The sequence below is a fragment of the Hirundo rustica genome, chromosome 6, assembly GCF_015227805.2.
Source record: "Hirundo rustica isolate bHirRus1 chromosome 6, bHirRus1.pri.v3, whole genome shotgun sequence".
In the NCBI taxonomy this organism is placed as follows: domain Eukaryota; kingdom Metazoa; phylum Chordata; class Aves; order Passeriformes; family Hirundinidae; genus Hirundo; species Hirundo rustica.
In genome coordinates, this window is record NC_053455.1 from 24,033,532 (window position 1) to 24,061,514 (window position 27,983).

General features: G+C 37.6%; 1 protein-coding gene across 2 annotated transcripts; it reads left to right on the forward strand.

Moving 5' to 3' along the window:
- The first annotated feature begins 594 nt into the window (after nucleotides 1-594).
- SEC23A (SEC23 homolog A, COPII coat complex component) lies at nucleotides 595-27,976 on the forward strand. Of its 2 annotated transcripts, none has more exons than XM_040067687.2 (20): nucleotides 595-736; nucleotides 4,250-4,491; nucleotides 6,302-6,359; nucleotides 6,614-6,700; nucleotides 7,871-8,107; nucleotides 8,207-8,286; nucleotides 9,184-9,328; nucleotides 9,629-9,787; nucleotides 10,587-10,702; nucleotides 12,114-12,237; nucleotides 13,374-13,454; nucleotides 15,157-15,246; nucleotides 16,299-16,405; nucleotides 17,399-17,552; nucleotides 18,284-18,361; nucleotides 19,347-19,508; nucleotides 21,006-21,092; nucleotides 22,582-22,737; nucleotides 23,334-23,399; nucleotides 26,540-27,976. In XM_040067687.2, the coding sequence occupies exons 2-20, from the start codon at nucleotides 4,271-4,273 to the stop codon at nucleotides 26,627-26,629; spliced, it is 2,298 nt and encodes a 765-aa protein (XP_039923621.1). In that variant the 5' UTR covers nucleotides 595-736; nucleotides 4,250-4,270; the 3' UTR covers nucleotides 26,630-27,976. The 2 variants fall into 2 exon arrangements, with proteins under 2 accessions (XP_039923621.1, XP_039923620.1); XM_040067686.1 differs by having other exon boundaries at nucleotides 731-829.
- Nucleotides 27,977-27,983: the final 7 nt, after the last annotated feature.

A 27,983-nucleotide genomic window follows, 5' to 3' on the forward strand; every position in this document is an offset into this window, starting at 1 on the left:
TCATGACAGGCTTGTTAAAAGCAATTCCTGAAACAGAAGAGTCACTATAACTTGGGTTTGGGGATAAAAAACTGACCACATGAACAAAAAACTCGGACAAACACATATAGCAATGGCTATGTAATAATTACCATAGATAGTAAACAAACGTATTAAATATTTAAAAATACGAGATAAAGGATTGTTTCAGGTCAAAACCCCCAGGAATTTAATTTCAATTTTTTTTTTTCCCCCAGGCACTCAAAAGAAACATGTAAACAATCTTCCAGATTAAAAAGTTGCCCTAAGTACACCTGGTGGAAGATGGCAACAAGGAGGGTGAGCTCAAGCAGCCTCGGAAGCCCGGCTGTTTCGGTCCCAAGAAGTCCCGTGGCGGACAGAGCAGCAGCGGACAGAGCAGCGCAACCACCGGCGGGGCCGCGGGCAGCCCCGGTACTCGCGGGCACAGGCGCAGCACGGGGGAGCCGAGCGCTGCCGGCGGGGACAGAAGGCAAATCCTGAATGGATCTGGCATCGAGATGCAGACGACCGACCTTCAGAAGAAAGCCGAAGAGGACAGCGAACGCACACACGCGAGCAGAAGCAGGCGAGGCGGCGAGGCGGCAGTCAAAGCCCTGGGCTGGCTGAGGCCGGGGAGGCCCGCGGGCTGCCCCCGGGGGCGGGGGAGCGGCGGAGCTCAGCCCGCCTCCGCTCTCTGCCCCTTGACGTGGCGCGGACTCTCCTATCAGCCATGTTGGTACGTCGGCAGCGCCGGGGCGGCTGCGAGCGAGCGAGCGGGCGGGCGGGGAGAGCGAGCACAGCGGGAGCGGCGGCGGCGGCCGGGACGCGGGTGAGCGGGCAGGGCAGCGCTGAGGGGGCAGCGCAGGGCGCGGGGAGCCCGAGCCGGCGGAGCTGGGGTGCCGCGGGGAGGAGAGGCAGGAGGCACGGGGGGCACCCCGGGCCGCGGGGCCCCGCGCGGCTGCCGGGCCTGGAGCGAGAGTGGTGGGAGCTCCCCGCGTCGTCTCCGTGGCAGTGGGGGATCTCCGGGTGCCCGAAACTGCTCTGGGGGTCCCCGGCGGCCTGGGGGTCCGGGGTTACCGCCGGCCGCTGGTCAGCACTGCCCGCGGTCTCTAGGGCCTGGGCTGGACGAGTGCCCTTGCCTTGCGGCGGGGAGCTCCCGCCGAGCCGGGGCCGGGAGAGCGGCCCCCAGCAGCCCCCAGCTCGGCCGTGGCTGCCGGCGCTCGGGTAGGGCCGGCGGGGCACGGCCTTTCCACAACCGGGGGTAAAGGGCGGCTCTCTCCGGCAGCGCCTGTGGTGCTCCTGTCCCGGAACTTTGCTGTACCTGCGCCGCTGTGCCACTGACGGGGGTGCCTTGCAGTGTAGGTAAAGCTACAAGAAATGCAGGTCCTGATGCGTTTGATTATGGTGGTGGGTTTTTTTGTTGTTGTTTGTTTGGGGGTTTTTTGTTTTGTTTTGTTTTAATTTAGGTTTTTAGTGAGAGGTCTGGGAGAGCACATTTGGAGGATGACTGAGTTGAGTGGTGAAAATGTCAGCAATTTGCTTTAGATAATTAAACCATTCTGCTTGTTTCTCCGTGGAACTGAAATTGATTTGTATCTGATATGTGATTCGGGCATAAAGAATAATTAAGGGTTTATTATTAATCTCTCTTACCAGGTTTTAGTGCCTAATAAACTGAGAGAATAGATGTGTTGTAAGAAGAGTGTGCAGTGAGCTGTACTCATTTAGTAGTAGTTAAACACATGGTGCTATGAGGGGCTTCGATCTATCTGTGGTGGAACTCTTACAATGCTGTAGAGAAAAATGTTTGGATTTTGTTTGTTTATGTGTGCATATAGGATTAGGGAATATTATTTTGGATATATTTATCTGTGATGTGTAAACGTTTAAAGGTGCTGATAGTGAAGCAGTGACTCTCAATGCAATAGATGTGTGGCTTCTTTTGTGACCACAGGTGATACTGTCATGGTGCAGGATTTCGAGGTACATTCAGCCTTAGCAGTGGGAGGGAGGGAGCCGGCCAGAAAGGATTTCTGTTTTTTCTGGATATCCTAATCTGCAGCAAAGTGGGAACTGTTGCTGTTCAGCTGTTCTGAAAATCCCTTCTTTGAGGTTTTCTGAGGTGGGGAGTGTGTATTTTGTGGCATTCAGGTGTCCAAAATTTGGTGTGTAGCCTGTATGCTGCGAGGGTTTGCTATTCTTGTATAATGCAAAACATCTCCATACCTGTCTCAGAAAATGTGTCTGCATAGCTGTTACAATGGTACTGAATGTAACTTGTAAGACCAGGAGTTCCACATTTGATGAATGATGATGTATTTAAGCATTATTGGCTCTTGAAAAGGATAGAAGAAAAGGTGGAGGAGAACTTGATTGTTAGCCACTTTGGCCTTCTGAATAGGAAATCCCTACTTAATAGAAAATAACAGTATTTAACTCAGTAATTCCAACAAATAATTTATATATCTGTGTGCACGTGATTAGTCACTGCACACTGATGTTTGTACATTGCCCTTTAAGGAGCAATAACTGAGTGGTAAAAGTGATATCCATGTATGGCCATTTCAAACATGTGGAGAAAATGCTTTGAAGTCCAGGACAGAAAGTGTGACACGTTGCAGTGTTTGGAGCTGCATTTGATGAGTCTATAGCTTCTGCCAGTGAATGGCTGAATTAGCCTTAAGTTGCAACTTTCTGTCTTCTCAGGAATTAATTTTTAAGTGGAGAGATTATTCAGTTTGCAGTTATAGTGCAGATAGTTGCGTTGTGCAGATTCTTACATTAATACCCCATTTTTCAGAGATAATGTTCCTTAAACTTTTTTACAAAACATGGATGGATTGTGATTTATTAGGAGAGAAATTTCTTAAATTCTATACCTTCTTCAAATGCCAGGGTGTTATTTCCTCTCTTAGGTGAGTTAATTTCTCTCTCTGATTTCTCTGTAGTAATTACAACTTCCAGATATTCTCTCTTTTGCTCAGTTTTGTCCCCTGCCCAATGGCTTTGCAGAAGTTTGAGTAAAAGCAATGGTGGAAATGCTCTTATGCACAAAGTCCCTCACGCTCCCTGGGTTGTAATTGCCATGATGTGTTTAGATAGGAGGAGATTTGCTCCTAATATCAGTAAGACATGCCCATTAAAATGTTGGTAGTTGATTATTTCCTAAGGATATTGACTGTGGAATGTGGCTCTTCCCTTTGCTTTATGTTTTTTGTTAACCTGTTTTCTTAAAAGTTACCATTAGAATAAAAACATTAATTTAGGATATAATTTAAAGTAGCTTGAAAAGTTTTTAGCTGTCATAGAAACTAAAGGTGTAATGCCATTATAATTTTGATAGATAGAAGTAGGTTTTGATAAACTGAGAGTTTCTGTGAGTCTCCTGTAATGTATGTAAGGACAGAACTAAGAATGTCAGTGTGCTTATGGGAGTTTTTGATTTAAATTCCAGTTCAGAAGGGCTCCATCCTTTCTAATTGTATGAAGTTCGTTAACTTCATACAGTATAAATTGAGACCTAGGAGTATTTCTCCTTCCTCTTAGGAAGTTCATGTAGGCTTTTACAATAAATCCTTAATTATTAGGCAATATGAGTTTAGATATCCTAGTTCCTGGAAAAACCTGTGCTATATGTACTATAAAAGGTACTGTGTAGCGTGCAGCAGATAGTCAGGAACAGTGTGTATACAGCTGAGGAGTTTGGGATTGGAGGGAGGGAATGCTCCTTGCTGACTTTACCAGATGTTCACCAGGTACCTGTTGAGCTTTTCTGATTTGTCTGTGCTCCCTGGTCCTCCAGCTTCTGAGTAATCATAGCAGAACAGTTTGAAAGCCTTAAGTCAATGGCCAGAATGGTAAATTTGAATTCAAAGAACTGTTGAAAAGTGCTTCTTGGTACATAATATATTGGAGTATGGCACTTATATTTCTTACAAAGTTATTTCCTAGCATTGCTGTAGAAATATGGAATGTCATGTTGTTATTCCTTTATGTTTGCACGTAGGCTGCATAATGAGATACCAAAAATATGGTTAGAAACTCTTAAAAATTTTTTTTACAGCAGTGTTTTGTCTCCCCTTAGATTTCTGCGCATTGCTTTTAGGATTTAAGAAGCTCTACTTGGTGTTTTATGGACTGTGACTCAGTTACAGTATTTCAGTGTGGCTGTCCTTATGTGCATTCAGCATTTAGTAGTTAAAAGTCTTTGCATGTCGACGTTCTGCTGACAGTTATCTTTTTATTTTAGTGTTAAAGAGAGAAGTTGACCATGACAACCTTCCTGGAATTCATCCAGCAGAATGAGGACAGAGATGGAGTTAGATTCAGCTGGAATGTTTGGCCTTCGAGTCGTCTTGAAGCTACAAGAATGGTAGTCCCAGTGGCCGCCCTCTTCACACCGCTGAAGGAACGGCCAGACTTGCCTCCTATTCAGTATGAGCCAGTGTTGTGCAGTAGGACCACGTGCCGAGCTGTTCTGAATCCCTTATGGTAAACTTAATGTGTGTTATTGTTCCAGTGCTTTGCCTTAGGATCTTGAGAACAGTGCTAGCCGAACTGCGCGAAAGATCTGGTTCAAGTTCAAGTACTCCTCACATCGTTATACAGTGCAGCCTTAGAGGTCCTAGAAGGTTCTGCCCATCAATTTTTGTATGTAGCATTTACTGAAAACATAGCTTTCATTTAATGAGTCGTTTCAATGTACTTAGTATTGATTAGGTATGTTATTTTTCTGCAACTGTACATCTTGGGAGTTAGCATACTCTTGCATTTTGCATCTAGACTTGGGTAAAAAGTTACAATACTGTATCTTTTAAACTCTTAGACCTGATATAGTTTAATTTCTAAGTGAAATAAATTATGTTTATTACTGATATTAGTTCATTTGTGGACCAAAGCAGGTTATCTGTTTTAGTTTACCAGAACAAAAGATGATAGATAGATAGATAGATAGGTAGCATCAGAAGTAGGCATGAAAGAGGGTGGAAAGCAGTTTAAGCTTAAGAGTGTCATTGGCACAAGCTCAAATGATTGTGGACTAGTCATGGGTAAGTTTGGGTTGGAAGCAGAGGAGGTGTTTCATATGTCATTCCTGTCAGAGAAGTATGGAAAAGAAGCAGAATGATTTCTGATTTGGAGTTTGATGGCATGGAAAGAGTCCTGATTGATAGAGATTAGACATGATGTCAGAGAACCTGTAGAACAAATATAATGTTATGAGTGACTTATCCTGGCTTGGGAGAAAAGACAGCTTCAAAGCAGGCATAAAATTGTGTTTTGGTATTAAGCAGCCACAGTGGCTGGTTATATGGGAAGTCAGACTGAGTTGAAGTTAACTTTCTCAGAAGCATTATTTTTTATTGAGGTCTGGAATAAAAACAGTGACAAGACAAAAGTTGTGAAGGGTCAGACAGATGCTGACATTACAGTGAAGTGTGTACTTTTTTCCTGTGTTGCATGTGCAAGTAATGACTGGATTTTTTTTCCCCTGAAGGGGTGGTTAGAGACTCCATCTGAGGAGACTTTAGAAGCCCATGTGGTGCTTTGGGCTAGGTAATTTGCAGCCCCTATAACTGGTAAAGATAATTAGATAGCAATAGATCTGTGTTTTGTTTACAGCATGCTGGGACTTACCTTAAAATTTAATAATATTTTAAAAAGATTTTTGCTCTTGTGGACAGGAGAAGATATAATAGCAGGAAGTGTACATTGAGAACTATTAATGTGACTTTCCCTTAAGATATGATTAGGACTTTAGGACATCTCTGTGGCATGAAGCTAGAATTTGCCTTTTTTTTTTTTTAAACTGTCTGAATACTAATAAATATGTAGACAAAAGGAGGTAGACTCATTTTGAAAGCAATGTTGTTTTTGTTCCAGAGATAACTGTCACATTGGAACCTGGTTTTTAGGGCATAATGTATATTCAGGCCAGTCCCACGCTCTGATAGCTAATAGATAGAGGCAGAAAAAGCTGAAACTTCAAAGCTAGGGAGAGTTAAAAAGATTTGCTATAACTATGGAGAAAGGCTCTAATACAGGTGCTGAGTTTGTAATTTTAAATTTCTTATTTGCATCTTTTTCCTAAACACCATTTTTTCTCTGTAAACACAATAATTTGCCTGATGCATCTGTATAAGGCTCCACTTATTTTTGGTTTGAAATGTGGGTATCTAGGAGAAAGTGTGTTAGAAAGAAGCTTTTTCAAAGTCAATGCATTTTTAAAGACAAATACTGTAGGAACAGTGGAGGAAAATGAATTGTTCATGGTATATAAACTTTTCCTGTTGTTTTTTTATAGCCAAGTGGATTATCGAGCAAAACTCTGGGCTTGCAACTTTTGTTACCAGAGAAACCAGGTAAGAAAATGAAACATTCAGCATATGGAAAATACTTTTTACAAGGTGGAATGAAAGCCTTGATTTTTCAAATTATAGTTGCAAACCGAAATTGACACAAAAGCAGGAGTGTGCAATTTTATGTTCAGACATTGCATTGAGATTTTTTTCATAACAGCAATAGTGAATATCTGTTGAAAAAGTCTGGGGTTTTTTCCTTTGTAGAAATTGTAATTTTTTTTATTTATATTTAATTCGTATGTTTTTATTTGCAGTTTCCTCCTACTTATGCTGGCATATCTGAAATGAATCAGCCAGCTGAACTTTTGCCTCAATTCTCCAGCATTGAATATGTAGTACAGGTAAAATCATTATATAGAATATTGAGCATCTATTGCCTTGCAATATACAATAAGAATAAATTTCGATTTTACTTCTTTACTCTATTTTAGTGACTGTATTTATGTCCTTATTAGTAGATTGAACATTCATGCCGTCAGTTGGAAAAGGAAAGTATTTTATAAGAGCATTAGGATGGCCAATAAGACTGGTTTGAAAAAAGGAGAGAGTTCTCTAAAGGTGATACTTCTGTTAGGTCTGTTTCTTTACAGTGAGTTTAATTTGTGTTTGTGTCAGGAGGCTGCTTACTTCTGTTGCTTGCTGAAATAATTTCAGTTCAGATTTCACTGTTCATTCGCCTCTCATTAATAATTTGAATTTAAGTTTGTATTTGAATGATGAGTAGTTAGTTCTAGTGTTGTCTGGTTTAGAGACAGCAGCCAATACGTATTCAATTCAGGTGTTTGAATTTTAATATTCATCCTTTTTCAGCATAGAGGTTACTTGAGTAGAATTAAAAAATGGACCTAAACCTCTGGATTGCAAACATTTGCAATTGCAAATTTTTAACCTTCAAATTAATTTTTGAGGATTAACATTTTCAAGACCTCATTGAGACAAATCATAAGCTGAATCCTCACTGAAGACTTACAAACTTTAATGAAAGGAAGAGTGAATACTTAACAGAATCTGTACTTTTTGCCAACTCTTGTAATGCAAAATAAATGGAATGTTTGCTCATAGTACAGCAAAACTAGTTTAGATAGAATAAAAAGTACTGATGATCTCTAGAGTAAAATTAGGAGGTGAAATGCTGTGGATTGTTATTAGGCTAGAATATTTTAAAATTGTGAATAGCTTTATGACTTATGTTCACTTGGAGCAATAAAAGCTCATTGTATATTAAAAGATGTGTATAATTGGCTCATATTTCAAAATTACCTGATATTCTGAAAGGATTTTTTCTTTTCTTCTCTAGTAAACATTCCCTTTTTGTACGGAGTTCACTTTGGTAGGGGTTTTGTTGTGGATCCTGATTAATAATTGAGAGGGATATAAGTTAGATGGAACATTGACATTACTGGTATGATTAAAATTAAAACTTTTACAAGATGTATCTTAATTGTTCATTTTTGATCCTTTAGCTATTACAAGACTTGTTTTTCATATGATTCTAATTTTGTTTCTCAAAGCGTGGTCCTCAGATGCCGTTGATATTTCTTTATGTTGTGGATACATGCATGGAAGATGAAGACTTGCAAGCTCTGAAGGAATCCATGCAAATGTCCCTTAGTCTCCTGCCACCAACGGCATTAGTGGGTCTCATAACCTTTGGCCGAATGGTGCAAGTTCATGAGCTTGGCTGTGAAGGAATTTCCAAAAGTTATGTCTTCAGAGGAACAAAGGACCTCTCTGCAAAACAGCTTCAGGTAATGAACAGAAGCAAACAAAAAGAAATCATTAAGGTGCTAATGGTGAAACAGTCTGTAGACAAATTTTGCAATAAACTCATATTTATTTGACTACAGGAAATGCTGGGGCTTACAAAAGTAGCTGTTGCACAAGTTGGTCGGGGTCCTCAAGTGCAGCAGCCACCACCTTCAAACAGGTAATCTGCTTTAAACATATACCTTGACTGCATTGATGTACTGGAAAACCTAAGTTTTATTAAACATTAAAACAATAAACTGACAGCTAAACTTCTTGGTCAAGCAAAAATTCACTAGTAGACTGCTCTTTCCTACAGTTTGTACTGGGAAGAATTGGCTCAATGGATAATAGTAATATTATCTGGATAATTTTTGGAATTGCTCTGAGAGGCATGTTTTAGTTACATTAATAATAATAATAGTAATAATGATGCTTCTGCTGATTAGTGTTCTGGAAAGTGTTAATAGATGCTTTAGTGGCCTTTATGTAGATACCCAGTTGTGCCTTCCCTTTTTCTCCCTCTTTTCCTCTTCTCTCCCCTTTGGTCTCTCATTTGGAAATTGCAGGCTGGTGTTTGATTTTCCTCTGTATTTCACTGTGACACAGAAGAAATTTATAAAATGTTTGAAAGACAGTTTTACTGTCTCTGCCCTCCAAAAATTAGCTGTATATGTAGACTGCTTGCAGCAGCACGATAGAGATCTTACCATGTTAATTTTTTTCCTGATTTTTGATTGTCATTGAAGTAGGGAAATGTGTTTATATTTGAAATTCATAAGGTCATCACCTGCTTTATTCTTTTGACTAGGTAGAGTTCTTTTTGGATAGTGGTGGTGTGTCTTAAGTCTGCAAGTTTCAGTTTTGCAAGCTCTTTGCTGAACTTCTTAAGCTCTGTGTGTGTGTGTAGTAATTCCAAACTGCTTTAATTTGATGAAGCAGAGACACTGGTCGGAATTCAGACCAGAAGCTAGAATTAGACATCTCAAATATATACCTAATATATTGCTAGTGAGCAATTGATAAAATTTTTATTTAATAATTTAAATCTAAACTACTTCCATGTATTTGTTTCCAGATTTTTGCAACCAGTGCAGAAGATTGATATGAATCTTACTGATCTTTTGGGTGAACTGCAGCGTGATCCTTGGCCTGTTCCACAAGGAAAACGGCCCTTACGTTCTTCTGGGGTGGCCCTATCTATAGCTGTCGGTCTCCTTGAGGTAAAAGCTTTAACTACAGCTGTGCTAAACACAGATAATTTTCTTGCAGAAAAGCTGCCACAATCAATATGTAAAAACCTTACTAATTGATGTGTATTAGATTTGTAGGGTGATTCTGATGTATATCATTCAATAAGGCAAAATTCAGACTTTTAATTACTGGCAGATTTAACTTCTGCAAGTGAAAAAATGCAGTTATTGTTACAATCCCATCAGTGTGATGAATACCCACATATCTATTTCTTTTTTTCGGCTTGTAGCAAAGCCCAATGGTTTTTAATTGTCTTTTATTTCCTGCAGTGCACTTTCCCTAATACCGGTGCACGCATCATGATGTTCATCGGAGGGCCAGCTACGCAGGGACCTGGCATGGTTGTAGGGGATGAATTGAAGTTACCTATAAGATCATGGCATGACATCGAAAAAGACAATGCAAAATATGTTAAAAAGGGTACTAAGGTAAGAGATGATCATGGAATTTCATACATATTCCCAGTAAGTAAACATTTTAATTGCTGGGCACTGTAAAATGCTGTTAGTAATAGCAAATGTGTAAGGAGGTGGGAATTTTGTGTTTTTGTTTACCTAGCTCTGAATAGTGGTATGTCTCAAGAATTTCTTCAGAAATTTTAGTATATTGAGTGAGGATTTGTCTAGCTCACACTGAAGTTCTTCAGAGTGTTTCTGTGGTTTAATTCAGAAAAAATTTATGTGACATAGTGGCGTATCTAGTGTTACAAGGCTGGTGCTTCTAAGACAGGTGCTCAAAACTGTCTCGGTAGGGGAAGGATTAGGCTCTAGAGTTTAGTCATATCTAATTTAATATGTACATTTGGGTTGGTGAACTGCATCCAAAACCTGTTGAATTCACCTTGGCTGATTATAATGGGAGCTTAAACAATTAGCTCAGTTGCAGGCACCTCTCATTGTAGACACTTGAGATTAGAATAGTAAATTCAGTTCTGTGCTGAATCTAGTACTAAGTGCAAAGTTACAAGGAAGAAGATCAAACTAATTTTCTAGTTTAAATTGCAACCACTCTTCTCTTTAGTGGGAGTCAGGCTCTCAGCTGATCAGAAAAAAACCTCCAAGTTTTGAAAATTCCACTCTTCCTAACTTTAGGAAAAATATAGTTTTATGTGACTAGAATCTGATAATGCTGCTTTAGAACAATTTTGTGAGTTTAGGATTTAATGTGAAGACAAGGAGAGCTCACGTTGTAAATTGCTATGAACTTGTATTTTCATCTTGGATTTAGCATTTTGAAGCCCTGGCTAATCGAGCTGCAACAAATGGTCATGTTATTGACATATATGCATGTGCATTGGATCAGACTGGTCTGCTGGAGATGAAGTGTTGTCCCAACTACACTGGGTATGTGTCTGTTTGTTTTTTTGGTAGTATATGAAGGTGCAGTTTAAAAGTGTTTAACAGGGAGCACTTGCAAAGAATGTTGCGCTGTTTAAAAGAAAAGCACAAACACACTGATAAACTGTGATGGTTACATTTGTACTGGAATTTTGGAATAGCTTGGCCTCTGGCAGATTTGTCACCACAATATTGGATTCATTCAGAAATGTGTTTGCCGCTTTGTTTTAATGTGACCTTTTTGAGGCTTGAATAACATGTATATCATTTCAACAGACAATTTATCAGATATGCTGTTTCTGTTTTTCCATGTGTATCTGTGTAAGTGACAGGTTTCAGTAAAGATAAGGACCTGTCCTTACTTTTCTTCAGAAACAAGAGACCCTGGTGGTATGAAACCCTCTGTTATTCTTTCTGTGTTGTTTATGCCATTCTTTTATATATTGTTTATAGGTTCAGCTAGTGGTTTAGATGACTATCAGGTACAGCTCCCGAGTTTTAGGCCAGCTTGGCAATGCTAATCACTGCTTCTCTTCAGGGCTGTGTGTATAGCCTAAGCTTGGGAGCTTTCACAGTTCAGGATATTGATGTTTAAATTTGATTTTACCTGTATATTTGACACCTATTCCTTTTCTGCATCAAACTCAAGCTGTTTATTTGTTTATACTGTTTTGCTCTTTCTGTGTGCTCCTGTGACTCACCCTATTTCTGTAGCCTTAGTGTATAGTTTGTTTATTTCTCAATAGCTCTTCTATTTTGGTTTTGCTTACATCCTGCATACAGGGATGAATTTCTGATTCTATCCATGTCTATTTTCTTCTATTTTTGAGTATCCACCTGGAAACTTCTTTTGGGTGTAATGTTTGACCTATTGACATATTTTACGAAAAGGTTTCATTTAACATTTTTTGATGACTGAAAATAATATCCCCCATTACTATTTTCTAAAGTTGGGGTATGATATTTCATGACAAGGGGAAACTGTTGCAGTTACATCCACAGAACGTTGCTAAGGATAAAAATAAATCATGCTTCTTGAGCATATATTTAACCCTGAAATAATGAATGAACTACACAAAATACTGTAGTTTGGAATAATAAATATTAGAAGTAAACTAACTTTGTGTGACAGGATCTTGAGACATCCTTAGTGTTGAGAGTCCAGTGTAGTATTTTCCCAGTGAAAGATTTAGTTACATAATATAATGACCTTAAGATGCACAGGGCAAGAACCTCACGTGAAACTTTAATCCTTAATATTGTAGCAAAATGCTAATCTAACATTAGTCTGTTTTAAGAAGGTAAAAATATGTCTCACAGTGAATTGTCTTCAGTTTTAGTCTTTAATAAAAAATGAGCTATATAATGGATCTATTTTAACTCACGGGTTTTGCTTGTTTGTTTCATTGTTGTCTAGCGGCTACATGGTAATGGGAGACTCTTTCAATACATCATTATTCAAACAAACTTTTCAGAGAGTATTCACTAAAGATATGCAAGGACAATTTAAAATGGGATTTGGTGGCACATTAGAAATAAAGGTAAGCATGCAAAAATGCAGTCTGTTAGTGAAACAATGGAATAGGATGGCTACCAACTGTGGAATCTTTTCCATTTTAAGGAATCTTTAGGAACATGCTAAAGAGATGTATTAAGTTTGGCCTGTACATAGTCCTAGCTGTCTTTCTGCACTTCTGGGATCCTGTATTTGTGAGTTAGGTATAATGGTAGTTCCTGCTCATCTTGCATTCAGTGGGAGCTTAAAGAGAGACTAAAGCATAATAAATGTTTCCATTAGAAACTCAAAATGCTGTGACCTTAGTTTTTGATATCAATAATTTCTTGGTTTTAGGTAGGTCCATTTCTGTGTAATCCAGGACAAATTTTCTTTCATTTTCCATCCTTACCAGAATCCGTTCTGGCATCTTAACAATGTTGTTTTTTGCCTCCACCATTGTGAGAAGCTTAGAGCTGAATATTCTGTAGGTTCAGGCACTGCCTTCCTTGATGTTTCTTGAAAAATATTACAATCCCATATTGTAGAAGAATATGAGACTGTTTTCATTTTTGGTAAAATTCTGTTTAAATTTTTATTACTGGGACAAATAGTTGAACCCTCTTTTTTTCATATTCATATTCATGTGAATTTTGTTGAAAGATCCTGGAAAATGTAAAAAGGGACCCCCAGTTCTAGAGGAATGTACAGATCACTTCAAAGAGGAAAGTGATATTGGAAGAATATAAATAACTGGATCTTGCTTTTAGCTAAATATGTTTAGGACATAGAGTATAAATTCCTTAACAGGTGTATATAGGCTTATCTTACTAGTCTTCAGATTTAATCTTACTTTTGAATATTTTAATCCTTTCATTAGAAAGGAAACATTACCTCGTATACTTTATAGGCTCCTGTGTTTATAAATCAAGCAGCTTTTCTTCATGTTTTAATTTATGTTCATGCCGTTAATATGTACTACGTGGTATAGTAAACAAACCTAATTAAGTGTAGGAACTGAGCATGTGAAGAATGTCTCCAAATGTATCATGCATTATTATAACCTTTCCTAAAGGTATCAGTAACATAATATTCCTTGAGGTTTTAATTATCTAATGATAAAATGAGACTGAATTCTTTAACGTGGCATGTTAATGTATATTTTTTATTTGAAACATGAAGACTTCAAGAGAAGTAAAGATTTCTGGAGCGATTGGACCCTGTGTCTCTCTCAACTCTAAAGGACCTTGTGTCTCAGAAAACGTAAGTAAACTTTGCTGAAAATGAAGGTAATAGCCTACTACAGAAAATAGGATTTAAGATTTCTGGATTTGAGGAGAGGCTGAAACTTCCATAAATAGAACAAAGTGTTCACTTTTTACCGATTTTAAATTAAATACATTTTTAAATACAGTGAAGCTTACATTGATTACTAGGTCAGATTCAATTGTATTCGATCTTGCAGATCCCTTGTTATTCGTTTAGATTGTTTAGATTTGATTGCTTTAAAATTATTATGCAAAAGTTATATGATGATGTAGCAGGAACCAAGTAGAAAGTGAGTTAGCATGCTTTATTGTTAAAATCAGAGCTGTGTCCTTTTATCCAAAGTGAACCATGAAAATACATTTTTTAGAAAGAATTGACAGAACAGGAGGACACTAGGCTTTGGAAACATCCCTTTTATATGAACTCTGTCTTCCCATTTCTGTAGCTCTTTCACCAAATGCATGTTTAATTAATTGGTTGAAAGATCTAGCTATTGTAGGCTCCTAAAGTAATACCTTTAAATGATATTAGACTTAAATCATCACTTATTTTCTTACCAGATAATATTATTAACCTTTTTTGCAAATAAAAAAAACCCCAATTCCTGCTAGTGACCAAAATATCTTTAATATTTGAGAAGTCTCACTTTCATTACTAACAATCTGCATAACAGAGCACTTCCCACTATGAAAATGCTCACAAATGGCCTGCTTTAATCAAGCGCTTTTATTCCTTAAATTTTCCTTGTATTTATGACTGAATCTTTGTGAATACAAAATTTCAATATAAACAGCATCTTTTTTTCTTAGTGATCTGGTACAGATTTTTCTCATTCCATTGCCTGAAGGGATTGCATATATTACAATAAAAGTTAAAAACCTCAAAAATAAATTAAAGGTACATCTCCTTATTTAAGCTACATATCTATTTCATAGAGGTAATAGGAAATTTAGTTGTGAGGTTGTTGGTTGCTTGCAGTTATATCATGATTAATTTATATTCCAAACCCCTTTTTGTTGAAATTATCTGAATTAAAATTTGAATATGAATGAAATGAGAGTATATGCAGCTCATTTCAATGGTAACTGGACATAATGTTTTCAAGTGAATACAGGCACAGTGCCAATACTGCCAGCATAGTTTTCTTTAAATGTTCTATTTGGTTTCACTTGTGTCTGTTATGGATGGTGGATTACTTAAATTTGTTTTGCTGGATATTCGTGTTGCTTTAATGCCAAAAAGAAAATGTCAGTTGAAATACATTGCCATCTGTGTACAGTTACCTTGTAAATGACTAGAGACTGTGTAACTAAATAAAATATAGTGTGTAAGCTATTACTTAAAGTTTTACTGATGCACCTTAGAAGAATCATTCCACTTATATATGCTTCTTGCCTCTGCTTAAGCCAAGTCTGGTACTTTTTCCTGTTTCTGACTTGCTTTTTCAATCTTTTTCTAATGCCAGCTCCTGATCTTTCTAATGTATTAATTATTTAAAACAACAACCTCTTTTTTTATTATTCCTACATCCAGTAGTGCCGTTGCTTTGCCGGGGTATTTTTGTGAGGTGACAGGGTGAGCAGTGAGAGAGCTTGTAAGAGTAGTTGCAAACAGTTACCTATAGTGGCTAGATGCTGTATTTCACAAACCAGGAAATAGTTCTGGTTTATAAAAGTATTACAAAATCTTTCTGCAGGAGATTGGAACAGGAGGCACTTGTCAGTGGAAGATTTGTGGTCTTAATCCTACTACAACACTTGCACTGTACTTTGAGGTGGTGAACCAGGTAATAAATATTTGTCTACTTGTCTACTAAACACAGTAATCTTAGTTTATATGACCCTTGAGGCTTGTATTTATGTGTGATTCCCCCAAGTGCAGTGGCAGGTGTAAAAATGATCTTGTCATTTTGTGTTAAAGTTTAGAGGTGGACTCTTAACTGCTTAATGATGGGCTAATCTTGTATGTGATAATGAGAATCAAAGAACTCTACAAATTTTGATTAGAGTTCATAATCTGTCAATCCAATTTTTTTTTCAGTGTATTACTTATTGAATGTGTTTTAATTGCATGACATGAAAGTGCTGTAATTTGTATATTTAAAAGTGCTTCTTTGTTTCTCTGATGGTTTAGTTACAAGGTAATTACTACATGGTGTTAGATTTTCATTTATTGCTTAGTATATGTGCAGAGATTTGTTTTATTGCAATGCATGAAGGGCAGATAGTCTAGTTTCCTGTTTCCCTGAGGGATTACTAAAAAAGAGGATGAAAATATGAGGAGTAAGTGTGGTACTCATTCTCATACCATTTCTTATTCCAAGAAGCAGCTCAGGAATTGAGCTGACTGTAGTTTCTATATATTTAGTATGCTGTATTTCATAGTTTATCTATGCAAAGGTTTGAAAACTTGAACTTACCTTAGCCAGGTTTTGATTTTACTTCTTACATAGCATTTTATTAGTAGCTCTAAAACTGGCCTAATTATTGTGTGTAATAGTTGATTTCAACTACTACATCATACGGTGTTCAAACAAAATGTGGTGAAACCAGGAATTGTAAGGTCCCTTGGAAAATGTTGTCCCTGCAAGGGCATGTGTAAGGAGAGAGCATTGGTTGCTTTAAGGGTATCTGGTGAAGCCAGAAGTGTTTCTAACATCCCTTAACAATCTCCAAGTTGATTTTCTGTGTTTAGTAAAGGCACATAACAAAAGCACCAGATAATGCATTAATATATAACTTGGGCTGCCTATTGCAAAGAATGTTATGATTTTCAAGTCATTAGTTATTTTTTATCAGTTATTTTCTTTTTCCTTTTTTCCTTCTTTCTTGTACTTAGCACAATGCTCCTATTCCTCAAGGAGGACGTGGTGCAATCCAGTTTGTGACTCAGTACCAGCATTCCAGTGGACAGAGACGTATCAGAGTGACCACAGTTGCCAGAAAGTATGTTTTACTTGTCGTGAATAGTTTTTGAAAAGTCAGGGTGTGTGTGTATATATATATATGCCTTTTACTTTGTAGATTTTGTAAGCAGTCTCTTGTTTGAGAGAGTTTCCTCTCTTGTTCTGTGGGCTGTTTTTTCTGAGAAATTTTCTCTGAGTGGCTGTATAATGTCATTATAGGAGTGCTCTGAAGAAAGCCAAGTGATTTTAGTCAAAGGGGAAGCTCTGAGTGAAATTCTGTGGCCTAAACTGAGGATATGTTTGGAGTTAGGGAATGGCAAAAATCACTTCATAACTTAATTTGAGAATGTGAACGGCAGTTCAGAGGGATATAAATACCTGGTATTCCATGTATAACCTTTACCTGCAGCTTCCTTCTTTCAATATACTTCACAATTTTAGGAAATTATATTTAATATTTTGAAAACATTTTTCAGTGTTGAGTGACATTTATTTGTTCTAAGCTGAAGGAGATCATTGCTTGCTTAATTAGATGGAAAAATCAGTTTATTGGAAAAAGCATTGCCCTAACTGTTGAAAAGACTCTGTTGTTAACTTAATTAGCTGCATTAGTAGAATTCTGGTGACTGATGAAAGGTCTGATTAATAGTTTACTCTGTAAATCAAAAAGAACTGGCAAAGTGCACAAGAAAATTTCTTATGTGGGAATGTGTGATTAGATTTGTGGATGTTGTTTTCTGTAAGAATTTTTCATCATTAATTAAAAAAAAAAAAAAAGATAGCTGTTCTATTAGTGATGTTATATTTTATTTCACTGGTTGCATGGCATCTGTACAAATAAGGAACATTTCTAATTAAAGAATGGTTAACTGGGAGGCTGCTCATTTAATCTAGCCAGTAGATTTTTTGAAGCTTCACCATGAGTTTGTTAAACTGCTGTTAAGCTTTCTTTGCCTTAATTTTGAAGGGATATTTTGAGGTTGGATCTTTTTCCTTTCCCTGTGATGCAAATCCTTGTATTTTTATTTTGCAGCTGGGCAGATGCACAGACCCAGATTCAAAACATTGCTGCATCTTTTGACCAGGAAGCTGCTGCAATTCTCATGGCTAGGTTGGCAGTGTACAGGGCAGAGACAGAGGAGGGCCCTGATGTGCTGAGGTGGCTGGACAGACAACTCATACGACTGGTAAAATGAGCTCTGTTGAAAGAGTCAGATGGGTTTCTTGTTTGCAGACACATAAGTGACTACTGTTCAGTGATGGTTTCTTTTAAAATCAAAGGAAAAAATTAACTGAATGCTTAATTTCTACATAAGCTTATACAGAATTACCTAAGATTTTCTATTTTAAATATTAAAAAGAGCAGGTGTATTGGCAGTTGATTTATTAATGTTTCCTCAGTGCATGATAATTGCCAGGAATTAAGAGAAATTTGAGCACGTGATAAGCAGAAATCAAAGTTTTCTCTACTTTCTGCTGTCTGTAATGATATTGTAGTGTAAATATTTTTAGCAAAAAAAGGAGGCAAACTATCTAGAAAACTATGGATTTTTAAATTATTATTTTCTGAAGTTCAGTTTTCTGTTTGGTTTTATTTCAATGTATTTTAATTTTTATTTGTAAGTAATTAGTTATTAATAATTTAATTTTAAACAATTTCTTCTGGGCTGTTTAGTCATCTAAATCTGCTTAGTGATTTTAGAGGGGTAAACAACACGCAAAGTTCTTAAAGTCTCATATGCAAGAAAATCACTGCTTGTTAAAAAGAGAACTCATTTCAGTGTTTTTGCTAGGTTTCTGTTTGTTTACAAAGTTGCAAGCATCACAAGTCATGTGCCTGTTAAAACCAAACTGACAGTAATGGCATGACCATGGAAGTATATTTCTTAATATAGATTTTCTTTCTCGTTTATTCCAGTGTCAGAAATTTGGAGAATATCACAAGGATGATCCAAGCTCTTTCAGATTTTCAGAAACATTTTCACTTTATCCACAGGTGAGTTTGTCTATAGGAAGGGTGTCTATAGGGATGGAAGAGAATGCCAGTGAAGAGAGAGTCCTTGTTGCACTGAGTACAATAAGGCATGTCAGGATGAACAGACCCTCCCTGCCCCCAACTTCTGTCTGGTGTGTGACATTAGAAAAATCTCTTCTGTTGCCTGTGCTGCTGTATCCCCTTTTCTCCTCAGCCCCTACAGTTAAATGTCTAACTATGTATATTTTTTGTTTTTCCTACAATGAAATCCTTTTCTCACCTGAATTTGTAATTCATATAATGACACTTTTTAAAGGGTTGTTCTAATGAAGAAGTGCAGAAAACAGAAGAAAATAAATGGTTTTGCTTTATCGTTTCTCTCCCGTATGAGTTATGATACTGAGGAGAAAAGCAACACTTCTCTGTGAACTTGACCTTAACTTAATTCAAAGTATTAAACTTTCAATAGTTTCTTTGCTAATAATCCATTCTGATAAATTTCTCGCTTCTGATAGCTCCAGATACTTCACTTTTGCACTCCTCATACACCTACATGATATGTCTGTTTCAGTTACTTACCAATCTGTCTGTAGGTGTTAAGTTGTGTAGAGACGGAATCAGCATGTGGAGAATTAGTTTCACCAGTGAAAGCATATGCTTTTACTAGCAAAGTTTGATTTTGCTGTGGTTATGTTCCTCTTTCTGTTCACGTACTATAACTTACTTAATTGTAGAACAGCAACCTCCCTCATAGGAACAGTAGAACTTACAGTAAAGGAAGGATTTCAAAGCTGTTTTGTAGGTTTACCCATTCTGATACCTCTCTTACCGTCATGGGAGTGTGTAAAACTGGCAAAGGTGCATATACAAATTCAAAATATTAAAGGAGTTAGAATTCAGTTTTGTTGTGGCATTGGTCTCGCGTAGTTTGTGGAAAATATTTTTCTCCTTATACAACTATCCTTTTTATCTGTCAAAGTTCAAAACAGTAGTTCTTGTTTTGCAGTTCATGTTTCACTTGAGAAGATCTCCTTTCTTGCAAGTTTTTAACAACAGCCCGGATGAGAGCTCCTACTATCGTCATCATTTTATGCGTCAAGATCTAACCCAGTCGCTTATCATGGTTCAGCCAATTCTTTATGCCTACTCCTTCAATGGACCTCCAGAGGTATCAGTAAAATAACTCCATAGTGGGTTAAAAGGTGCTTTGTTGAGAAAGAGGTGATTGCTGTCTTCACTGTTAAGTTATAAAATTTATTGGTTTAAAATCTATTGTATGAGAAAGAACATTCATTTAATTTAAAAAAGCTATGAGCAAGGCATATCTCAGAATTCTGATGCAGCAGTCTTGAGAACAAAAGTCAGTTTGTAAAGAGGTTATGTTTTAAACTTAAAGATGGTGTATTTTCTTGTTAGTTCATGAGATATTTTTTTTTATTTCTTGGAGCCAGAATGTAAACATGAACAAAAATGGTTTTATTTAAAAATTACTTTCACTGTTGCCTGAAAGAAAAGTTGAAGGTTTTTTTTTTAATGTACAAATCTGGCTCTATTTTACTGCCTTTATTCAAAGCTACTAATTTTAAAGCGGTTCCCATTATGTGTAGATTTAGTGCAGAACCTTCCAGCTGACCTTCTCATGGCACATTCTGTATAAAACTAAAATAAAAAGCTGGTCTTCCAGGAGGCTTCTGAAAGAAAGTGTCAGACATTTCTTTGTGTCAGCAGATAACAAAAGTAGTCTGCTACATAAAAGAGAGTGAGACGTTGAAAATGAACATAGTAGTCAAGGATCTTGGCAGGCTGGATTTCTAACTTTTTGTAGGATTTTTTTTTTTATGACTATCCATGAGGATATTAAAAAAAATACTTCTGGAAGTGGAATTTAAATGGAAGTAATAAGGTGGTTTGTGAAGAGCAGCTTGCAAATGTAGTATCACTCTCCCATGTATGAAAACCAAGTAGTTCCACTGGTGATTGAGGGATAAATATGATTAAACAGGAACTAATGTCTCAGTGTAGAATGAGTAATATTTTTTTCTTGATTCTTGGAATAGTTAATATTGTTGTTATCTCTAGTAATACTGAATCAGTTAAAACATACAGTACTGATACAGTGTCGCTACCTTTAAAAAGGTGACTTAAAACCTTAAATATTACATTAGATTTCATAAAGCATGAGTATTTACTGTATACAGTATTGGGAGATGTCCTTGCAGCAAATTATTACTGTGCATATGTAAGACTAAAAAAAACCCCTAAACAACCCACAAACCCCGAATCTTACACTTGAATTACTGCTGAATCCTTATGCATTGTAATACAGTTCAAATTAATGGCATTGTATGGGTAAATACAGAGGTACATGAAAGACTAGTAAAGTGCATAATAATGAAAGGGGTTTCAGCTCTTGAATATGTTTTTTATTACTTTCATGAAATTTTAGATATAGAGTCAGGCAGGATAACTTCAGAATGAAATTGCGTGGGTTGCAGTCATGTAACATGAAAAGGAGCAAATACAGAGCTCTAGTAAGTGACTGAAAAAGTTCTTAAGATTCAGTTACTAATGAAAAAATCTAGCAATGCTGTCTGATTGAGAAATCAGACTGCCGTCTCAATTCTTCATCAGTTAATAATTTTTTAATCTATTTTTAAATCTCCAGCCTGTTCTTCTGGATAGCAGCAGCATTTTACCAGATCGCATTCTCCTTATGGACACCTTTTTCCAAATCCTTATTTATCATGGAGAGGTAAGAGTTGTCATGAATACTCTTTTTTTCTGTAGGAGTGCTATGTTATAGAAATCACTGGAAGTCAGGCTCCAGTTCTCATGCACCTCAGTGCTTGACCCTCTCATCTACATGGCTGACAGCAGTCCTAGTTTGTGTTTGTCGTTCACTCGGTTAAGGTGTCTGTATGCAGATACCTGACATGACTTGATGTTTTGGTCCTGTTTCTTATGATGAGTTTGAGATGAATTAGCTTCAATGTGCAGAGAATTTTTTTAGATCCATATTTTTCCTAGAGAATGTTATATCCTGCCTCTCCCCCCCCCACCCCTTTTCACTAATTTGTTTTAGGCCTTTCAATTGGTTCTTCAGGGATGGGTAGTCAGAACACCAAGTTTTATAGTTACCCTTCGTCTGTACTGTCCTGGAGGAATGGAACTACTCCTGACAGTTTGGTAGATAGACATTTCTTAGTAATAAAATTAAAGTGCTTGTGACTTGCTACTGCTCTGCCTCCCTGGAGGAATTGAGCTGGTGCTTTTTACTGCTTTGCAACTGTAAATGGTTCATGGATGAGAATTTGAAAAATACTGTTCTGGATCATGTCCTTGTAGCTGCACTGATAAAAATATTTGCTGAACTTCAACACTTCTTAAGTAGCAGAATGTTACCTCATTTTTGTAAGGTGCTATCAGTAAGCAGCAGTGGTGGGCTGCTCCCTGAGGGAAGGGGAGCAGGGAGCAGGGAGCTGAGTATCACTGCAAGGCAGACAGGTTCTTGTCACTGACCTGTCCCCACTGTACCTGAGCAAGGCAAGCAGAGCTGTTGTGGGCCGTAGCCAGACTCAGCCTTCAGTCCAGATCACCAGACAAGCTGATGGGGATGAGCCAGGTCCAAGTTCTGGCCATGAAGTCAAGTCCCTGAGTGGGGTCCAGTAGGTGCATGGCCTGGTGCAGGCATGTAGTTCACACAGGAGCCAGGAATGAGACCCTCAGTTTAAAAGCAGCAGCCAAGCAGAGGAGGGAGGGGCCCCAGCTGAGGATCCCTCCAGGTCTTTCCTGGCAACTGCCTGTATCAGTGAGCTGACCTTGAGCAGCCAGCTTCACTCCTAGAGGGTGGGGAGGTTGTGCTACAGACTCTGAAAGATAGCAGTGTAAGTACTTACTTCTTATATACTTATTTCTTCTATACATAGACATGCGTATTAGAGAAATGTAAATTGTATCTTTGACCTCCTCCAAACAAAATATTTGGCATGCAAAAGATGACAAAAAAACAGGAAATACAAATGGACCACAAATGGTTACGAGTTTAGAAAAAAAACACCATCTAGTAGCATGTTACTTGAACATTTTTGCTTTTAAAAATTAACTTGCATGCTATAGGGCAGAAAGGGATGAGTGATAGAAAAGAGTCCAACAATGGCACATTCTCCTCTGAAAAGACCTCTGTATCCTCTAAGAAGGTTTGGTGAATCAGTTCTACACTTCTCTTTTTCCCCTGTCCCCAGACCATAGCCCAGTGGCGTAAGTCAGGGTACCAAGATATGCCAGAGTATGAAAACTTCCACCACTTGCTACAAGCTCCAGTAGATGACGCCCAAGAAATTCTCCATTCCAGATTTCCAATGCCCAGATACATTGATACAGAGCATGGAGGAAGCCAGGTATGGTGAAGTGTATATTATATAATCTTGGAAATGATGTGTTAGTAATGTTGTGAGATATTTTTGGTAGTAAACATGCATTTCTCTGCTAAAATATATATAAATTACAATCAATGTTTTGAATCTTAAAGCTTTTACAGAGCAAGATATTTAAAAGTAGCTTTCACCTTAGTTTATGATTCCTACTATTTATTATTATTTTAATCATACTGACTTGGACTCTCAGATTTTTTGTCTAAGGTGCATAGGGCAGAAAAGACAGTGCTTGTCTGGGTCTCTGAACTAATACCAGAATTACTATTTGTGTTATCTTTTTAAAACTTACTAATTAATGTCTTGTTGATATTCACATTTGCTTTGCTAGTGCTTGAAAGAGACTTTCAGCTTACTTTCAGCTGCATCAGGAAGTTGTTAGCAGTTTTTCATTTTAGCTGTGGAATCAGTGAGTGGCGTTATTTACCAGAGGTGCTGTTTGCAGTGTCTGTATCTCCAGATAACAGAAATTACATATTTCATACATATGTAACTTTTTTCTGAGTGGAGGAAAAATACGTTTGAGAAGATCAATTTATTGTCTTTGTTTTATTTTTTTAAAGGCTCGTTTCCTGCTTTCAAAAGTAAATCCCTCTCAGACTCACAACAATATGTATGCGTGGGGACAGGTGAGTATGAATCTGCTGAGGAGTCTTGTACACATGATTTTTTTTCCCCCCCCTATTTCAGAAGGCAAGTGGCATATTGTGTACATATAAGTAATTATGCAAAGTTTTTGTAACTGAAGAGGAAATGCAGTTTTGGTCTGATGTGACCAAAATCACAAAAGTTAAGGAGAATTGCCTTTATTTCTTTGGACAGAAAGGATCTGGTTTTACTATTTTAAGCTTCTCTAAGGCTGCTTTCATGTCTAGCCTACTTTCTTAGACAGTGTTGTCTTAAGACTATGGGTTTGATGTTTGCCTGACAGAGCCCCTCCAAGGACTTTAACTGAAACAGTTTTGCAGAGACAGAAGCAGATATTTTATTGAGGCAACAGATAAAAAGATTTGAATAGTCACTGATAAGTGCACTTACTGCCTTAGTACTAGATATTCTAAGGCTAGACAATGATTGATTAGGCTAAGTTTACAACTTACAATTCATTAAGCTTAACTTCACCAGTAATTAAATTTAGTTTCATTCTGCTAAGTAGCAGAGATACGGATCTGACCAAAGAGTGTTCCTGCTCCAGAGGGCGGGAGGCACAAACCCATCAGCCTGTCTGAAAGGTAGAATCATATTCTTGTCCACACCACGGTGGATTTAAAATGCCAATTTGATACCTGCTGTAGCCAAATAGGATTGGTTCCCTGTTGCTGCTCTGAAAGATGCAAGAAGGGCAGCCACTTTATCATTTGCATGTTGGTGGGTGTGTTTTTTCATGTATAAATGGGTGACAATGAGGACTTAGGCACCTTTGGTCAGGCTGAGCTGTCTCGTGGATGAAAATGTGTATGTATTGCTCAAGGGCAGAACAGAACTATAACACTTCAGTATCTCTTCTACCTGGCTGAGCCATTAGTAAGGCTGCTTGACGTTCACATGGTGGCCTCCTCTTCAAGTCAGCATGTTATAGCCTTGTGTTGTTATCTTCTTGTCCACCTGTATCACAGAGCTTTAGATCTCATCCCTATAAATACCTTCAAAATACAGGGAATGAGAGTTGGTGATGTAACCTTTCAGTTATGCACTAAATAAAATACGAAAGCCCACACTGACCTGAAGAGGGCACCCACACACCACTGAAAACATTGTTTCAGGAGGGGATGAATTGCCTAGTTTGTTTTTTAATATACTAAGTAAAGATTTTCTTTAAACTTTAAGCTTTAGCAGGCAGGTACCTTAATAGTATAAGAAAGCATTTTCCGAAAATAATGATAAACTTCTTGTGCATCTCTATTATGTGGTTGGTGTTTGAAGATGTGATTGAAATTTTCAAAAAGGACTTGGGACTGCTGGTTGACAGCTGTTGAACAGGAGCCAGTGTTGTGTCCAGGTGGCCGAGAAGGCCAGTGGCACTCTGGCTTTGATCAAGAATATTGTTTCCAGCAGGACCAGGGAAGGGATTGTCCTCCTGTACGCAGCACTGGTGAAGCCACACATCAGAGTTCTGTGTACGGTTTTGGGCCCCTCGCTGTAAGGAGGACACTGAGGTGCTGGAGTGTGTCCAGGAGAGGGAAATGGAGCTGGTGAGGGCTCTGGAGCATAAGTTCTTTGAGGAGCAGCTGGGGGTGCTTAGTCTGGAGAAGAGGAGGTTCAGGGCAGACCTTATCACTCTCCATAGCTACCTGAAAGAAGCCAGGTAGGAGTTGGTCTCTTCTCACAGTTGAGAAGGAAAAGAAAAAACTGCCTCAAGATGCCAGAGGACATTTAGATTGGATATTAGGAAAATTTTCTGTGTAAGAGGGGTTGTCAAACATTGGAATGGGCTGTCCATGGAAGTGGTAGAGTCACTGTCCCTGGAGGTATTTACGAGATGTGTAGATGTGGCACTTAGGGACGTGCTTTAGCTCTGGGTTTGGCAGTGCTGGGTTGATAGTTGGACTCAGTGGCGTTTGAGGTCTTTTCTACCTAAATGATTCTATGGTTCTTAAATAAGAGAGCTCAGACTTAGCATTTGACAGGCTTGGAAGTAGAGCATCCTTTCATCTTGCTGCCATCAGATGATGGCTAATGCAGCGTTCCTTCCCTGAGAGTAGCTGTATATTGTAGTGGTCTAAGAAGTCTTGCTGCACTTGGATTTGTCTCTTGATCATTCACTGAGGACTGTTTCTGGCCAGTTCTCAGAAAACAACACCAGTTCTGACCATCCTCATCTAGACTTTTATGTCTGTGTTTTGGAAGATTTTACAAGAGTTACGACAGCTCTGGTTTTATTTGGAAATATGGATACTTATCACATTTGAAAAGGTTGAATTGTTGAGATGTACAGGAATTCTTCCTATATCTGTAAATGGAAATAGTGGTAGACTGGTCTCAAAAGACTTAAGGAAGTTATGCTGTGTGATATTTGCAGAGTTGGCAGCTGCTGGTTTATTTTGTCTGTAAATTTGTTTAAAAATGTAATAAAAATATGACCCTTTTGAATTTCTTGGATTTATGAAATTGCAAGAATTCACCCAAAATTTTTTTTCAATTCTTTTGTGATCTGATTGCTCATGACTTTCAGATGCTTTTGATTTTTCTCTGAGGTGGTGCAGAGCCACGAGTGAGAATAGGCCCACCTCTCTTTGGGAAAGCCAGCTGACCTTCACTGGTGTCAAATCAGACCCTTAGGGGATTTCTTTCCTCCTTCCACCATTTTGATGTGTCTGAGCTTCACTGACAGCTACTGATTTGTTGGTTACATCATTTGCATATTACTCTTTCTCTCCTTTTTGCTCTACTGAGGTAGGAGTGATACAGGAACTGTGCCTTGGAAATTTCATTTACACTTGAAAGTTTGTAAGCTAATATTTGGCAGCTGTCAAAAACTCTTTGAGTTTTGTATGGCTGATGTAAAGGTCTTGCTGTATAGCAAGTCACTGCTGTATGTGTTAATATGGAACAAAATGTAGTTGTGGTTTATGCTTCAATTCATGTAAATGTATGAAAATTTATGTAAATGTACAGTCTGCTGGGTTTTTTTGTCAGAGAATTTCAGCAATGCTACACTTCTAAGGTCTTGATAAATTTATAAAATGTTTATTCAGTGGAACATATGTGTCTTAAAATGTTGTTTTTTCCACAATGTGTACAATCAGTTCTTTTTTCCCTTATTTCATAGGAGTCTGGAGCACCCATTCTTACTGATGATGTCAGTTTACAAGTATTTATGGATCATCTGAAGAAACTCGCTGTCTCTAGTGCTGCCTGAAATTCTGCAGTGCATTGAAGCCACAGACAAACTGCAGCCATATTTCAGCTTATTTTCTTTACCCTTTTCCATGTCTCTCTTGACAGAATGCTCTGATATGCACAAGCTGCCTGACTAGATGTAAAGCAGTGTTGTTTTCAAAGAAAAGCATTGTTATCAGCAGGTGTTTTAATGTGAACTGCAGTTTGTAAAAATTACAGATAGTAGATTAAGTTAGAAGCAGAGGAAAAAGAACAGTCATTTTGATTACTGTGATACTATAATTACTTTGAGATCATTTGGAGGAACTTGGGGGTGTGATTTCAGTTTCTTGTTTAAATGGTTGGGGCTGATTATGCTCTGCAGTGCAGCATGCCCATTGAACAATAAAGGAAATCTTTGGTGATGTCTGGCTGTTCAGACTGCCGTGATTACTTTTGTTCACTCAATTTGACCCTGAAGTGAGCAAAGCAACAACAAAAAGCGTATAAGAATAGTATTAACTCAGTCTTTTGATTTTAGGCTGATGAACGTCTATTTCCTGCAGAGATATTGCTGTTCGTGAATTGCTTATTTTAGGGGTATTTAATTTAAGTATTTCTTCCCATTTACCCCATTGGATTCTTTGGGAACAGAGTTTTTCTTTATTTCAACATAAGGAATTTGAACTAAAAACATATAAAATTGAAATCTACATATATTTTGACCAAAGTATCTATTATCAAACACAAGTGAATATGTGTTTGATATGCTCAAAAGTTAACACTTTCAGCTTCAGCTAAGAAGAAATCCTACACTACCAAAACAAAGAGAACAGCCTTGATTTTTTGTCTTGGTGAGTATAGTTAAAAATAAAATTTATCTTTTTTTATTATTGCCTTATAATGTTATTACACTAATGCATGACACTGCACATCTGCTTTTGGTTTCTGCATCCTTTTTATTATGAATTCAACAGGCTATAGTTCTTGTTGAAACAGTATTACATAGAATATGATGTTGTTAATTTGGTATTTACTTCATACTTGATTTTTTTGGGAGTGGATAAATTAGTAGGTTTTCCCATTTACTTGTTGAAGTTTACACATAAAACAGATGTTTACATAGGTAATGCAACATTTTGACAAGCAAAGATGTGAAGTGTAATAGTGGGCAATAAAAAAACGTGCCAAGTCTAAAGAAATAGAGAGTTCATAGGAAATTCAGTTGTTATCGGTGTGATAAACACGAGGGTGGTTTTTGTGTTTTCTGTAAATTCTTAAAAACTTGATTAAATCATTTGCTCTCCATTTCTTTGATCTGAATGAGATGAGCTCCTTTTGCCTCGAAACAAATAAAATACGTGTTTTTCTCTCACTTTTTAATTTATTTTGCT

Bases quoted from the DNA above. Each gene is read 5' to 3' on its own strand.
- SEC23A (XM_040067687.2), top strand. From the start codon at position 4,271: ATGACAACCTTCCTGGAATTCATCCAGCAGAATGAGGACAGAGATGGA. The intron at 4,492-6,301 runs GTAAACTTAATG...GTTTTTTTATAG, and splicing joins GCTGTTCTGAATCCCTTATG to CCAAGTGGATTATCGAGCAA. The intron at 9,329-9,628 runs GTAAAAGCTTTA...TATTTCCTGCAG, and splicing joins TAGCTGTCGGTCTCCTTGAG to TGCACTTTCCCTAATACCGG.